The 14,457-nt window shown below is 36.3% G+C and overlaps 1 protein-coding gene across 1 annotated transcript in view; it reads left to right on the top strand.

The window, feature by feature from the left end:
- The window catches only part of Mtnr1a (melatonin receptor 1A), a 28,643-nt gene extending 14,438 nt beyond the window's left edge, over positions 1 to 14,205 (top strand). Inside the window, exon 2 of the mRNA XM_010619791.1 lies at positions 13,337 to 14,205. Coding sequence (XP_010618093.1) covers positions 13,337 to 14,205 — 869 coding nt within the window. The remainder of the gene's footprint in view (positions 1 to 13,336) is intronic.
- The last annotated feature ends 252 nt before the right edge of the window (positions 14,206 to 14,457 follow it).

Here is a 14,457-nt window from a genome sequence, read left to right on the forward strand (position 1 = left end):
TTTTATAGAAAAAACCACATCTTCTTTATCCAGTTTCCAATTGATGGGCAGATGGGCTGTTTCCAAGTTTTAACTATTACAAACTGCTGCTATGAACATGGGTGTGCATATATCACTGTGATGTGATTCTTTCAATTCTTTTGGAAAGATACCCAACAGAGGAATGGCTGGGTCAAATGGAACCTCTAATCCTAGTTCTTTGAGGTATCTCCATATTGACTTCCATAGTGGTGGCACCAGTCTGCACTCCCACCAGCAATGGAGAAGGGTTCCTTTCTCCCCCACAACTGCACCAACATTTGTTGTTGTGCGATTTCTTGATAGCAGCCATTCTTTGTGGGGTGAGGTGAAATCTCAGAGTTGTTTTCATCTGCATCTCTCGAATGACCAGTAATGTGGAGCATTTTTTCATATATTTCCTTGCTGCTTTTTTTTCTTTGAGAAATGTCTGTTCATTTCAGATGCCCATTTTAGAATTGGGTCTTTATATTTGGGGGCGCTGGTTGTTTTGAATTCTTTATATATTTTAGATAATAGTCCTTTGTCTGAGGAGCAGCTGGTAAAAAGTTTTTGTAGGTTATCTCTTGCTCTGTTGACAGTTTCTTTTGCAGTGCAGAAGCTTTTTAATAAGATGAGATCCCAGTTGTTGATTCTTTCTCCTAGTTCCCGTGCTACTGAGGATTTGTTCATAAAGTCTTTTCCTATGCCAGTGTCTTCCAGAGTTCTGCCTAACTTATCTTCCAGCAAGTTTAGTGTTTATTTTTTTATATTTAGGTCTTTAATCCACTTCGATTTCAATTTAGTGCATGGTGACAGATAAGGGTCTAGTTTTAATCTTTTGCAGGTTGAGATCCAATTTTTCCAGCACCATTTATTAAAGAGGATATCTTTCCTCCAGTGGGGACTGGCAACTCCTTTGTCAAGGATGAAGTAGCTGAGTGTATCTGGAGTTGTTTTTGTGTCTTCCAATCTGTTCCATTGATCCTCAGGTCTGTTTCTTTGCCAGTACCATGCTGTTTTTATCACAGTGGCTTTGTAGTATAGTTTCCAATTGGGAATTGTTATACCTGCTGCCATGTGTCTGTTGCCTAGGATAGCGTTTACTGTTCTAGGTTTCTTATGGTTCCAAATGAATTTTTGGATTCTTCTTTCTAGTTCTGTGAATTATTGTGTTGGGATTTCAACTGATATTGCATTGAATCTGTATATCGGTTTTGGTAGTATGGCCATTTTCACTATGTTGATTCTTCCTACCCAGGAGCAGGGGATAGCTTTCCATTTTCATATATCCTCCTCAATCTCTTTTATCAGAGTGCTGTAGTTTTCAGTGTAGAGGTCTTTTGCTTCTTTTGTTAAATTGATTCCCAGATACTTCATTTTTTTGGGTGCTATAAAAGGAATTGTTTCCCTAATATCTTTCTCAATGAGTCTGTTGGTTGTGTACAAGAAGGCTATTGATTTTTGGGTGTTGACCTTGTATACAGCTAGTCTGCTAAAAGTGTCAATTAAATCGAGGAGTTTCTTGGTGGAGTTTTTTGGGTCTTCAATGTAGAGTATCATAACATCAGCAAATAATGACAGTTTAACTTCTTCCTTTCCTATTTTTTTTTTTTTTTTTGTACCTGGGAATGAACTTGGAACCTTGTGCTTGCAAGTCAGGCCTCAGCACCACTGAGCTAAATCCCCAGGCATTTCCTTTCCTATTTTTATTGCTTTAATTTCTTTCTCTTGTCTACTTGCTATGGCTAATGTTTCCAGAAGTATATCAAAGAGGAGTGGTGATAGTGGGCATCCTTGTCTTGTTCCCGATTTTAATGTGAAGGTTTTCAGTTTTGGGCCATTTAATATGATGTTGGCTGTTGGTTTTTCATAGCCTTTATTAAGTTGAGACATAGACTATCTATTCCAATTTTTTTGCAGAGTTTTTATCATGAATGGGTGTTGAATTTTGTCAAATGCTTTTTCTGCATCTATCGAGAGGATCATGTGGTTCTTGTCCTTGACTTTGTTAATATAGTGTATTATATTTATTGATTTACATATGTTGAACCATCCTTGCATCCCTGGAATAAATCCAATTTGGTCAGGATGTATGATCTTCTTGATGATCCTCTGTAATCTGTTTGCTAGTATCTTATTGAGGATTTTTGCATCTATATTCATTAAGGAGATTGGCCTGTTGTTATCTTTTTTAGTTACATCTTTCCCAGGTTTGGGAATTAAAGAGATATTTGCCTCCAGGAATGAATTTGGAAGTATTGCTTCTCTTTCAATTTCATTGAAAAGTCTGAAGAGTAATGGCAGTAGATCTTCTCTAAATGTCTTGTAAAATTCATCAGTGAATAGATGTGAAGACTTATTATGATTTCAATTTAGAAGTTTATCCTGAAACTCAGCCACCAGGCCCTTATTTGTATAGTAATAAACCAAACGATTCTGTGACAGATTTGTTGCTCCCATCTTCCAAAATAATCAGAACGTGATAGTCAACAGTTGGTTTACCAGTTTCCAATCAATGTTTCATTTGCTAACAGAGCACAAATTGACCAGTGTAGGAACTATACACAGGAACAAAGCAGAAATTCCAAATGAAATGTTGCAATTTTAAAACAAAAATTGTATAGTGCAATCTTTGGATTTCAGAAAGATTTACATTGGCCTTGTATATGACAAAGAAAAACAAACTGATACTACTGATGTCAACATTGCACCATGAAGGAAATATTGATAGAGAAACCTCAACAGAAGGAAGCCTGAGATGGAAACTTTCTACAACAAAACCCAAAACAGAGTAGATGTTGATGAGCTATGCAGCAACTATGATGTCACTTGAAACACAATGCACTGGTCAATGATTGTGTTTTACTCTATCTAAATGTGCACGGTAGGAAGAGTTTAACAGTTTACAAAGAAAATAATAAGTGCAAAATATCACAGAGAAATTTTCTTAGAGGATTTGGACTGGAACTCATAAGAGAGTATTTACAACATAAGAAAAAGAAAATGTTTCTGCCCAGGAAACTACACAAAAATATTGTGGAGCACACTGGTGAGCTAACAGGTGAACAGGCAGGTGCAGCATCCCACAGAACTACTACAACAGGGAAACCAAAAAGATGTCAACTGCACCTTATAAAAAAGAACAGGGAAATAAAACATATGAGCTATTAGTGTATGTCATACTTGTGCATGGAACATGCAACTTTCATGTGTGAAGACTGTCTTGGTTATAACAATTGAAGTAAAGATTATTTTTGCTGTAGAATTCTATTGATATTTTTATTGCAGTTTATGTAAGTTTTTATTTCTGACGTTATCTTTTAGGTTTTGTAAGCAAGTAAATCAGCTAAAACATCTGATTTGAAAATGTTTGTATTTATTCTAAACACACAATACATATTAGGACTTTAATGCTTTATTTTATTGATATTTTATACTTGTATCAACACATTGTGTAATATAATTATAACCTCCTAACAAAACAGCAAGACCAGTAAGATGTCCAGTATGTCCTACAAAAGGCCAGGAAAACAAAACACATGTGTATGAAATGTGGTGTTGTCATGTGTTAAGATTGACTTAAGCATGATAATTGAAGTAAAGATTATTTTTTTTGTAGAGTTCCATTGGTATTTTTATTGTAGGTTTTTATTTCTGATTTTTTTTTAGACTTTGTATGCCAAATGCTAGTCAACATTAAAAATGTTGATGCTTTTTTGTAAACACTCAATAAATATTAAAAATGCTATACTTTATTTTTTGTGATTTTTTCCTTTTAATCACTCATTTAATATAACACATAAAATTAACATACTTTTATGACAAAAATGTATTATGTCCCCCAGTTAAAGATTTTTTTCGTATATCATTATATAGGTAAATCATTTCTTATCTATGGAAAAATAAGTCCTATCTGACTCATCTTTAAAAATATGTTCCCTCTAAAGAATGAAGTCTCTGAAATTGGATTGGCTGGAGTAAATCCTGGCTTTGCTATGCAATGGGTGTGACTCTGAGCAAATTACTTAATTTGTTTGGTTTTCTCATTTGTTAACTTGGAATGCAATTAATGTTGCAAGGATAAAGTGGATTGCTTTACTTTAAATTAATTATGATTTACATATAACATTCTAGCAAGCAGAATAAATTATTTGGTATTCTTGGTGTGAAACTAGGGTAGATGAATATATTTTTAAAGGCTGAATACAATATAAAACACTTAATTTAAGAAGTAAGTACATAAAAAATAGGGTCAAATTTTGAAACTTTAAAATTACTTCTATGAGAATATTATTTTACATCTTTGTAATGTTTAACTTTTTCTTCTTTTTTCTTTCATTATTTAACATATAAATAGAAAAATATTATTGTACCATTTGCAAATCATTATTATTACTCCAACAATACTGCATGCACAGAATTATGATTGCACCATTTTTAATAATGACTACAATTTTCTTTTGGAATTTGATAATCAGAGGTAGTTTTTAGTGTAATTAATTTGTTTATACAAGTTGGGTTTTCTTTGAACCCTCTATGGTTGGGAAAAGTATCTATGAGGGTACAGATTACTATCTTAGTAGAATTAATACAAGTATTTTTTGGATTTCCCATTAATGTGGCTAAAATATTACATTTTGTCTTAAAAAATTTCTCCTAAATTTTCTAAGGTGAATAATGAAACAGACAGTAATTTGTCTTCAGCCAAGGAGGAAAGGCTGATTCAATCTGATTATAACATACACACATACATTTCCATACTATACGTGTCTCCCAAAATTATCCTTCAAGAAAAAGAGTAACCAGATCTAGAAAATAAGCAGAATTCTTAAGATTTTATACATTTAAAACTGACTGAAGTCTAGACTAGAACAAAATGTTTACCTGTTACAACTTTATTTTAAACTACTTGAACTCTGCCTGGTCTCTTTAGTTGTATGCACAACTTATTAATACAGCTGTTAAAATCTAATAACCAACTTTCTTTACAACAGCACAGAGTCAGCAGTCAAAAAGTAAGATGAGGAATTGGACATTCAGTAAATAAAGTAGAGATCCAAGAGCTAGGAAGACAAATATGGTCAAGAAGGCAAGAAAGCAAGGAAGTTCTCAGGGCCCGTTTGTTATGGAAACAAAATGTTATGAGAAGAGGGCACTAGATGGACAGTGACTTGTGTCAGTCATGTGTTACCTGATCAGAATATGATATAGATGGGGGGTTACATGGACAGACTATAATTCAGGCAGTAAATTATATGAACAGTGCATTCTGAGAATAAGATATGATGTAGACACTGTATTGTGTGAACAGGATATGATATGGGTGCTGTTATATAATTAGGATATCATAGTTTGGCCGTATTAAAGAGGATAAAGGCTGAGAGAAGAAATTGGCAAGAATGTCACTGAATACTCAAGAGAAATTTACACAGTGGGGTATAGGTAGAATCCAGATGTTGCAGGATGGTGGATAAAAAAGGGTAGGAAAGGAATGGATACGGTACTGTACGCAGCCTTGCCTGAGCAATGGAGGGGAGAGGAAGAGATTGATAGCTAGAGGAGCAGAAAGAAAAAAGAGGGCTTGTTTGCCATCAGGAACCATCTGTGGAACAGAAGGTGTGGACTCCACCACAGTGAACAGGCATAAGAAATGAATATTCATTCAGAGCCGAACATGTGCCACACATGCTTGCAGCTCCTCACCAAAGTCAAGATTATCTTGATTTATCATGTTAAGAGACCAAGGCACTAGGATGCTGTGATTTATCCAAGGTTATTTTAACAAGTGTTTGAATCCAGCTATAAAGCTTTATTTCTGCATTTATGGTTCACATAGCCTCTAATAATCTGAAAAGGTAAGTTTCTAAAACCATTTTTTAAAGTTTAAGACTATAAGACATTGCCTAGCTGCTTTGATGTCCAAAAAATAAGCCTTTCACATTCCTTGCATGGTCAAATATTCCTGAATATTCCATTAGCTTCACAGCTTTCCCCTTATTATAACATAAAATTTATACATGTGGGATATTTTTAGACAATCCAGGCTTACGAATAGTTTTCATTACACTGGACTTCTTCAATCTAAATCTATGGGTTTGTCTTTTAAAACAAATGAAAAATGTTTCCAAGAATGTTTAAGAATACTTTTTTCTGTCTAAAATGGTCTTACCACTTTGATGTTAAAGTTCAGGACACACACATGCACACACACACATAATAATGTGGTGGATTTCTATTCTTGGTTTCTACATAAAGTACAAGTGAAGTGAAAGAAGGAATGAGTATGAACCTACTCAGAACAGCAACATCTGGTAGACAAGAGCAAAAGAGCAACCAACTCCTGCTTGTGTATGGGTGTCACTTAGAGACTCAGGGTGAATTCATCTAGCAAAACATTCTTGTGCATCATTTATTATCAAGCTCTGTACTCACAGTGAGAATTTCAACACTAAGATGCACAGTTTTGGATCTCAGAATTTTAGAGAGAGATAGACTAATACAAATGATGGTGGTTTCGTGTTGACTTAATATTAGAAGCATAATCTCACACAGTGAGAGTGGAAAGTTGAAAGAGTATTTCTAGAAAGCATTTACAGTCTGTACCTTCTATCCAATAAGGTTTGCTTGTTTCTGTAACATAAGTATAGTAATTCCTCTCCACCCTCAAAGGCCAGCCACCTCCTCAGAAAACCACTCAACCTCATCTTGGAGCCATCTTCGGTTGCCTAGAAACAAAACTTGAAATACCAAAATTTTGCTTCCATTTAGCATGATCCAACTATTTCTTGTAGAGTCGAAAACATGATAGCTCTTGTTGCCAAACAATACAGAGGTTCCTCCCTCACCCTCTACCAGGAGCGCTCTCAGGAGAGGAACTGAAGAGCAGGCAAAGAAGGCAGGGAAGGAAAGTGAAAGAGTTAGGAAGAATTGAGATCTCTGGTAAAGCTTAGACTTGGTCTGATCCAAAAGTTGGAGCATCTTGACATAAATCCCATCAGAGCTGCCATTACTTGAAACAGGTAAACTGACCTTTTGTGCCAGTATCAGTGATTGGTCCTTGAGGGCAGTCTCTGGAGAAGAAGCATGTGGCACTCAGTAACTTTGGGCATAAGTGTACCAGCCTGACAAAGATCCTGGGAAAGACATTGGCAGTGACTGTCACAGGGACTCTGAGGCAAGGAGAATGCAAAAAACTAGCCAGATAATTGAGCGTGTTTAATAATGAGTTCTTACAGCCAACATTTGGAGGAGAGCCTACAGAAACTAATTCTACTCGGGTTTCAGCATTGCCCAGGCTCAGTTACAGTTAAATTAGGAAATAGATGGCTAGTGCTATAGGAGCACTGTTGAAAAAAGTTAAACATAAGGCCCAGACTCTGAGCAGCATTAGACAGGGCAACACATTTCTCTGTAGTTCACATAAAAGGAAAGCAATGCAGAAGTATTTGTTCTGATGCAAGTCAGTCTGACGTTTCCAAAGTATGGATTTTTTTTTTAAAGCAGCAAAAATGACTGAAAAAAAAATAAGAATCTGTCTGAGTATAGGAAATTCCTATAAACTCTTCTTGCTTAAACTTTTCACGAGTTAAGAATGGAGTTGCTACTGTACCTAGTGGTCTGCTTCGACCTTCTGATCATAGAAATGTGGCTGCTGCATCATTGCTGCCTTCTCCATCTTATACAAACTTCTTTTGAGGATCATACAAAAATAGAACTATTCAATGAAGTAAATTTTGTCAAAGGGTTCCAGTTTAGCTAACTGGACACAATATAAATCCAGCACAGTCCACCCCTTGGCAATTTTGTACACATCTATTTATCTATCTATCACCAGCTATGATCTTATCTATTTACATATATCTTTTTAAGCTTTATTTTAACATTTTTAATTTTTCTATTACTATATTTGTAATAAATTTTGTTTAAATTCCTTGGGTGGAGTTGGTACATGTACTGAACACATTTTAATTCATTTTTTCATCCATTTTCTATCTTCTCCTATGCCCTTCCTTTATTTCTTGATCCCCTTTCCACTTGAGAAAGATGTTATCTCCCTACTTCTATTATCTATCTTTTATTTTGCTCTTTATTTATAATTTGGGTTCTTACATAGGAGAAACCATGTGATATTCAAGTTTGTGTCTGATTTGTTTCAGTTAACATGGTCTAAAGGTGTTCATTTTCCTACAAATAACTCAAGTTTATCTTTAGTACGGTAGTACTTCATTGTGTATAAGTACTATGTCTTCTTTATCCATTCATTTCTGTTTCCATGTGTACTAATTATGTTGCTGAGCCCACGAACATAGGTTTCTTTGCTTCTATGACAAACTTGACAGCTTATTGGCCAAGGACAGTCATGGCTAAGGAAACATTAACTGATGTCCACAAGTTGCATTATGAAGTTCCTCTTTTCCTGGGGTTGTTTTTTTGGTGACTGGTCAATTCGTATATAAATATCTTCACATCAAGTTACCATCCTGACATGTCTGTGTATCTACATCTTCTCCACACCTCTGTGCCACCAGTTTTGTAAACATGGCTCTTCCAAGTCCTTGACCATTTGGTTCTGTTACTAGTCATTGAGCAGAATCGATGGAGATCTGTGTCTGGGGCCGTCTCTCCTCCTAAGAAAAATAAGCAACCAGTCTCAAGTTTTGTTTGAAGCATTGATTAAATGCTTAACTGTTAACTGGGAGAATTTTCCTTTACGCTTATCTTTTAAGGCCATTCTGGATTGGATCTGCAGTGCTGCAATCATCCAGTTGCTGATAGTGCTAGTATTCAGTGAAAAATCATCTGTTAACTGTGCCAGAACTTCTTTCATTCTTAGTTAGCGGGTCAAAGGAAAATCCCTGTGAGGCCATAGGTATATATTTAGAGAATGGGAGCGTGGTGGTAGGAATATGAAGCACGGGTATCTGTCCACCTATACGTGCCTTTATGACCTGCTTGAGCCAGCTCTTACATGTATATTTGATGTTGAAATGTATGCTTTGGTGGGTCAACCAACACCTACTCCATGAGGGACCTTTGAGACCACATCATCACCTGATGATTCATGGTCAAGTGTTCAGACTCTACTGAGGCTGAGTAGCAAGACAAGTCTTTCCCAAAAGGAGCACACTGATCCGCAAAGGATAACACAGATTGGCTGTAAAATTCTAAGGGGTTGTGTTATAAATCAACTCGCTGTGCCTACTAATGTCTCCTTACTGCTTTATGAGCTGTAATTCAGGCACCTTTGATGTCTTCGTCTGTTCCAACTGCTACAATAAAAGACCTTAGATTAGGTACTTCTAAACAGACATTTATTTCTCAGTGTTCTGAAGACTGATAAGTCCAAAATCAAGACATTGGAGATTTGGTGTTTGGTGAGGGTTGCTTTCTACTTCCAGGATGGTGCCTTCCAGCTACAACCTTTGGTGGGTCTAGAGGGCTAGGATGGAAGTGGTAGAAGAGATGAAAAGTAAGTTCACTAATCCCATTCATGAACACTCCACCCTCATGACTTAATCACCTGTTCATCTATTCAAAACATTTACCTCTTGGGCCAGGGATTTATCTCAGTGGTTCTGATGCCTGCCTTGTAAGCACAAGGTCCTGAGTTTGAGTTTGATCCCCGGTACCAAAAATAAATAAAATAAAATAAAAGTAAAACAAAACATTTACCTTTCATGGCCACTTTGACTCTGGGGAAGAGCCAAAAGTTGCACGATGCTAGATCTGGTGAATAGGGTGTATTGTTTTTATTAGGCAGATATTACCATCAATAAACTGCTTCAGAAACACATGAACATATGAACAGAAAGTGGCAATAACAATGAGATAAGTGTGTTGGGAGATAGAGGGAGTGTTTTGAGAGGGATTAATAGCAATGCCTTTTGTGTAATAATTTTTTTAAAATGTTAACATTCGCTGTAGGTTTTTAAAAAATCACACCTCATAGTATGTCAGAATAATATATTTAGTGATAAGAAAGGCAATGCAGCAAGTTTTTCTTTACCGTGGAAGTTGGTACAGATAAGTAACTTTAACCACTGCAGGTCATTAACTATCAGCGTCCCCTTTGCTCCTGGAAATGTGATTTTAATACTTTAAATCCAACCCTTACAGACCCAATTGCAGATATACTATTGCAGACACTATCCTAAGTGTTCTTCATCCACTTTCACTATCAGAGTCTGCATGAGTTAGGGTTTCAGTGGCCTGAGAAGCAAAATAATCTCTAGAGCAATTGTAGGAGCAGCTGAAACAGTTCATGCTTCTGTATTTGGTGCTGATGCCTAATATCCACAGGAAAGACAACTGAGATGGAAAGACAGAGGTCAAGAGGGACAGTAGAACCATGGAGGGTTGCTGAAACCCAAGAGGATGAGCTGAATACCCCTCACAGGTCAGTCTCCCTACGTATTGAAGGCCAGTGGAGGTCAGTCCCTCATCACCACTGTGCAACGCTATACCAGAACCTGCAGTGGCCTCTGGACTTTATAAGGATTTTCTGAGTGTAAAAATAAAGTTTGTTGCTTCTTCTCTTTCCACCTTCTAAATCCCATGTACATTGTCACTTGTTTGAACCTATGAAAGGAAATTAGTATCTTTTCAGCTAGGCTGAGTTGACAAAATATAAATCCACTATACCTTTTTTTTTTCTTCATTGAGTTTATGGGTACATTTTAGGTATACAGTACAGTGCCATTCATCAACCATTATACATTTTAACTTTATGCCAGGTACTGTTGTTGTTGTTCATGGTGGTGGTGGTGGTGTGGAAAGACCTAGAGAGAGGTGCTGCCTTTGTGCACACTTGGGCTTGGGGGATGGTAAGAAGTGGAGAGATAATTGTAGCAAACAGAAAGGCAATGAAAGCAACGCCTTTGGCCATTCCTAGAGGAGAGTCATAAGATTAGTTCTGAGGGAGGCAGTTTAGAAAGGCAACTTTGTAGTTGTTCATTAATTTATTCATATATGCTCTATTTCACTTCTAATTTCAAGTTTTATTCACCACAATAAATATGTACTCTGCATTTATACTTGATATCTGTGATGCGATTACAAGTTTCTTGTTGTTAGTATAGTGACTTCTAAATGGCTTCCCTTTCCTCATCATTACTTTACACGTTTTCGTTCTAATATACTTCTTTTAGAATCGTGCCTGAGGAGGTACTAAGCCAGGGCCTGGTCCCTGGACCTCATTTCATACCCACATATCTGAGTACAGGAGCTTCCTTAGGAAGAACTCTGAACAAAACTAACATAAATGACTGTGAACACTCTGGATTCTTTCATTAACTATTTTGTGACTTAATTCAGTTTAACTCCATTTTTCTACTTTCTTCATCTCTAAAAAGTAGGAATTCTACCAGCTGGTTATGTCTCTCAAGCTTAACATTGTATGGTTCTATTGTTCATTCACAACAGGGCCTGGAAGTAAATCCAGCAGCGAAGAAACTGCTGGCCATGGATAGGAACCATTTTAAATGTCAGGTTACGTTATTATGCTGGATGCGTGGAGTCTTTGATATCTGTATAGATGGATAGGGGTTTTTTTCCCCTTTATTGAGTTTATTGGTACATTTTAGGTATACAGTACAGTTACATTCATTATTGGGATCTTGTACCTTTACATGACAGGTTTGTTTGTTTTACATGACAGGTTTTGGTTCTCATTTTTCCCCTTGTCCCTTCCCTCCCTTCACCCCCTCCTGCCCTCACCATTTACAAACAATTTATTTCCATTTTCTCATTTTCTCCTATTTTTTTCCTTTCCCTTATGACCTTTCCCCTACCCTTCCCACTTTCCCTACATCTTTGGATAGGTTTTAAATCTAGTAGAGAGCTGAGAATGGAATATATGACCTTCTAATGTGATACTTATGAATAAATTCTTTAATTACTGTTACCTGGTAGAGTTGTGAAATGGAAAATAAAAGAAGGAAATGCCCTTGACCCTTGCCCCACTCACACAACACACAAGAGCAGGTACATGTGACAAAGCTTCACGTGGAGCTACCTGATAGCCACATCTCAGGTTTAGTATTTTTCTCTAACCATCTGTAAAGTGAGATTACTTCAAAGAAAATTAAACTGATGACTTAATTAATGTAATTACATGAACAGTAATAAAGCCTAATTGGTATAAAATAAATGGAGCACAGGATTAAAACTATAGGAAAAAATTCATGTCATCATTTGTGATTTTATTTTTAACTCTTTAAAAAGAAATATATATTAAGCCAGTTTATATGCATGACATTCTGGGTAAAAGGAATATGATTCTGTGACATTTTAATCTGTAGCTGTCTTTCATGTTTTGCTCATATTTTTAAAGTATTAAATATTTTGAGTTAAATCTATGGAATATGCTAATTTAAGAGTTTAAATATTTGATTTGATAATTATTCATTTCAAAATTAATTTCCATTGTACTTCTAATTTAGATAATCATAACTGATTTTTTAAAAAATTTGCTTTTATGATAATTTTTCTGAAATTCTTAAATAGCATAAACTTTTTTACATTGTGACTGCCATTTTACTTCATTTTTGCAAAAGTGTTTTGGAGAAATAAAATGGATAAAATAGGAACTTCAAGTGCAGGGCAGCATGTGACACAGAGTCATCTGAGAAAGTGAGTCTTATACAGTACAGCTATGATGGTTCACAACTTGGGATGTTCCTAAGTTGGAAACTTACTTATTTATGGTTTAAGTACCTTTTCTTTTGGTTTGGGTGAGGGAATTGTAGAATACGAACAACATCCATATGGCACTGGACCTTTTATACAGTACTGACAGAGTGCTCCATTCAGTGCTCACTCTAACCTGATGAGGAAGATGCTATCATTATTTCTATCTCATAGGAGATGAAACTGCAGCTTGGAAAGGTGAAGCGAGTTGCCTTAGTTACCTAGCTAGTAAGGGAGAACACCACCGTTCTACTCTAGACATCTGACAATAGAGCTCCGTTTCTCACAGGTAATTCTTTGAGAAACGATATGGATATATAGAATATAGAAGATGATATAGAATATTACAAACCAAAAGATGTAATACAAATATGATAAATGGGATTTTTATTAAAGGAGAGAAACTAGTGTGAAAAATAATAATACTGGACATGAAATGCACTTTGTTCTGGATACATAAATTCATGAAGAGCGGGCTTACTTCTTCGTGAAAATGGGCTCCAGTTCATTTATGATGTGGTAGTGCTATAACGCCAGGTCATTCAAGCCATGGGAACAATTCTTTCTTTAATAACTGAGAAAAAAAACCCACAATGAAATCCGTGTAATATTGGTGTTAACTTATATTTTGTAATTCTTTCTGTTTTAGGAAATATGTTTGTGGTGAGCCTAGCAGTCGCAGACCTGGTGGTGGCCGTTTATCCATACCCTTTGGTGCTGACTTCTATATTTAACAATGGATGGAAGCTGGGATATCTGCATTGTCAGATTAGTGCCTTCCTGATGGGTTTGAGTGTCATTGGCTCCGTATTCAATATCACCGGGATTGCTATCAACCGCTACTGCTACATCTGCCACAGTCTCAAGTATGACAAGCTGTACAGTAACAAGAATTCCCTGTGCTACGTGTTCCTGATATGGATATTGACACTTGTGGCGATTGTGCCCAACTTACAGATTGGAACGCTCCAGTATGACCCACGGATCTATTCCTGTACATTCGCACAGTCTGTGAGCTCAGCATACACAATAGCTGTGGTGGTTTTCCATTTCGTAATCCCTATGATCATAGTCATATTCTGTTACCTAAGGATATGGATCCTGGTCCTACAGGTCAGACAGAAAGTGAAACCTGAAAACAAGCCTAAACTGAAACCACAGGACTTCAGGAATTTTGTCACCATGTTTGTGGTTTTTGTACTTTTTGCCATTTGCTGGGCTCCTCTAAACTTCATCGGTCTCATTGTAGCCTCAAACCCTGCCAGCATGGTGCCCAGGATCCCAGAGTGGCTCTTTGTGGCTAGTTACTATATGGCATATTTCAACAGCTGCCTCAATGCAATTATATATGGTCTACTGAACCAAAATTTCAGAAAGGAATACAGAAGAATCATAATCTCACTATGTACAGCCAAGATATTCTTTGTAGATAGTTCTAATGATGTAGAAGATAGGATTAAATGTAAACCTTCTCCATTAATAACCAATAATAATCTAATAAAGGTGGACTCTGTTTAGGAAAAAAAAGTATTACTGACAGGTATCTGTATTGCTCAAGGTCTTACTCATTTTCATGCCCGTTTTCCTACTTATGCTTAGAAAACAGAGTACTTGAAAAACGTCAAGCTCTTCAGGGCTTGCCTCTGTAGTTTCTGAGCTAGTGTACGTCTGTCTGTGTTGTGAATAAGTCTAATTCTGCTTATCAAGATAATACAGAACACATAAAACCATATGTTACCTTTCAGGGGTGGGGGTTGAAGCAGCACAATG

The sequence above is a fragment of the Fukomys damarensis genome, unplaced genomic scaffold, assembly GCF_012274545.1.
Source record: "Fukomys damarensis isolate Sample0158 unplaced genomic scaffold, DMR_v1.0_HiC HiC_scaffold_18, whole genome shotgun sequence".
Lineage (NCBI taxonomy): Eukaryota > Metazoa > Chordata > Mammalia > Rodentia > Bathyergidae > Fukomys > Fukomys damarensis.